Source organism: Austrofundulus limnaeus, unplaced genomic scaffold (assembly GCF_001266775.1).
Source record: "Austrofundulus limnaeus strain Quisiro unplaced genomic scaffold, Austrofundulus_limnaeus-1.0 Scaffold866, whole genome shotgun sequence".
NCBI classification, from domain to species: domain Eukaryota; kingdom Metazoa; phylum Chordata; class Actinopteri; order Cyprinodontiformes; family Rivulidae; genus Austrofundulus; species Austrofundulus limnaeus.
This window is the reverse complement of record NW_013953268.1, coordinates 87,740-89,027: the sequence shown is the minus strand read 5'-3', so window position 1 is coordinate 89,027 and position 1,288 is coordinate 87,740. Positions and strand designations below refer to the sequence as shown.

At 47.8% G+C, this 1,288-nt stretch overlaps 1 protein-coding gene across 1 annotated transcript in view; it reads right to left on the bottom strand.

Moving 5' to 3' along the window:
• Positions 1-1,288, bottom strand: part of LOC106532992 (A disintegrin and metalloproteinase with thrombospondin motifs 2) — a gene marked incomplete in the record, with an annotated part of 38,465 nt that overhangs the window by 12,224 nt on the left and 24,953 nt on the right. The window contains 3 exon segments of the mRNA XM_014029187.1: positions 534-623; positions 702-847; positions 997-1,110. Coding sequence (XP_013884641.1) covers positions 534-623; positions 702-847; positions 997-1,110 — 350 coding nt within the window.

Genomic DNA, 1,288 nt, shown 5'->3' with positions numbered 1-1,288 from the left:
TAGGGTCAGGTAGGTACCTGTGAGGTTAGTTTAGTTTTAGGGTCAGGTAGGTACCTGTGAGGTTAGTTTAGTTTTAGGGTCAGGTAGGTACCTGTGAGGTTAGTTTAGGGTCAGGTAAGTACCTGTGAGGTTAGTTTTAGGGTCAGGTAGGTACCTGTGAGGTTAGTTTAGGGTCAGGTAAGTACCTGTGAGGTTAGTTTTAGGGTCAGGTAGGTACCTGTGAGGTTAGTTTAGGGTCAGGTAAGTACCTGTGAGGTTAGTTTTAGGGTCAGGTAGGTACCTGTGAGGTTAGTTTAGGGTCAGGTAGGTACCTGTGAGGTTAGTTTTAGGGTCAGGTTGGTACCTGTCAGGTTAGTTTAGGGTCAGGTTGGTACCTGTGAGGTTAGTTTTAGGGTCAGGTTGGTACCTGTCAGGTTAGTTTAGGGTCAGGTAGATGAATGATTGAAGTGTAAAGTGCTCTGAAGTCTGACGGACTTGATAACGCACTATAAAATCTGTTTCCCATTAGAGACCAGGACATCAGATCCACTGACCTGAAGTCTGTCAGGAGGGGGCAGGACCCTTGACTGCACAGCTGGAACTCGTAGCTATTTCCAAAGCAGGTGTGGCCCCCATTGGCTGGTCTGAAGACAACAACAGATTAGTGCATTTAATTGGTGCCTTTGATGTGCTGCATCATAGATGACTGACAGCTGACTCACGGTGGGTTATCACACTGTCTGGTTCGAAACCTGACACCGCCCCCGCAGGTCCGGGAACAGGTGCCAAATGGACTCCATGTCCCCCAGCTGCCATGCTGCTTTAGGAGGTTGGGGGTCAGTTTGATGCAGAACCCTTTGAAGCAGTGCTGCAACCAGAGATTGTTACTATGGAGGTGAAAGTAGAACGTCAAACTCCAAGTTCATGCATCAGTTTTCATTGACACAACAGTCCTGTCTGGGCTTGTGTTCTGATGCTGAGGATGAACTAAGCCAAACCAGACTGTTATCAACTCACCCTCCCTGGTCCACACTTAGTCCCATCAAGTGGTGGACCCTTCTTGGTCCTACAGAAGGATGGGTTGTTGTAGTCACTGCACCACAGCTGTTTGCACGGCTCAGGGATTGTGTACTGCAGACAGACACACAAATATCAGATTTATGGTTACTGACCTTTTCCAAATGTCTGATGGTTCATCACACTCCTGAGACTTGTCCTGCAGGTCTGTCTTTAAGTTCTCTGGTACAGTTAGACCTGAGGCTTGTCCTGCAGGTCTGTCTTTAAGTTCTCTGGTACAGTTAGACCTGAG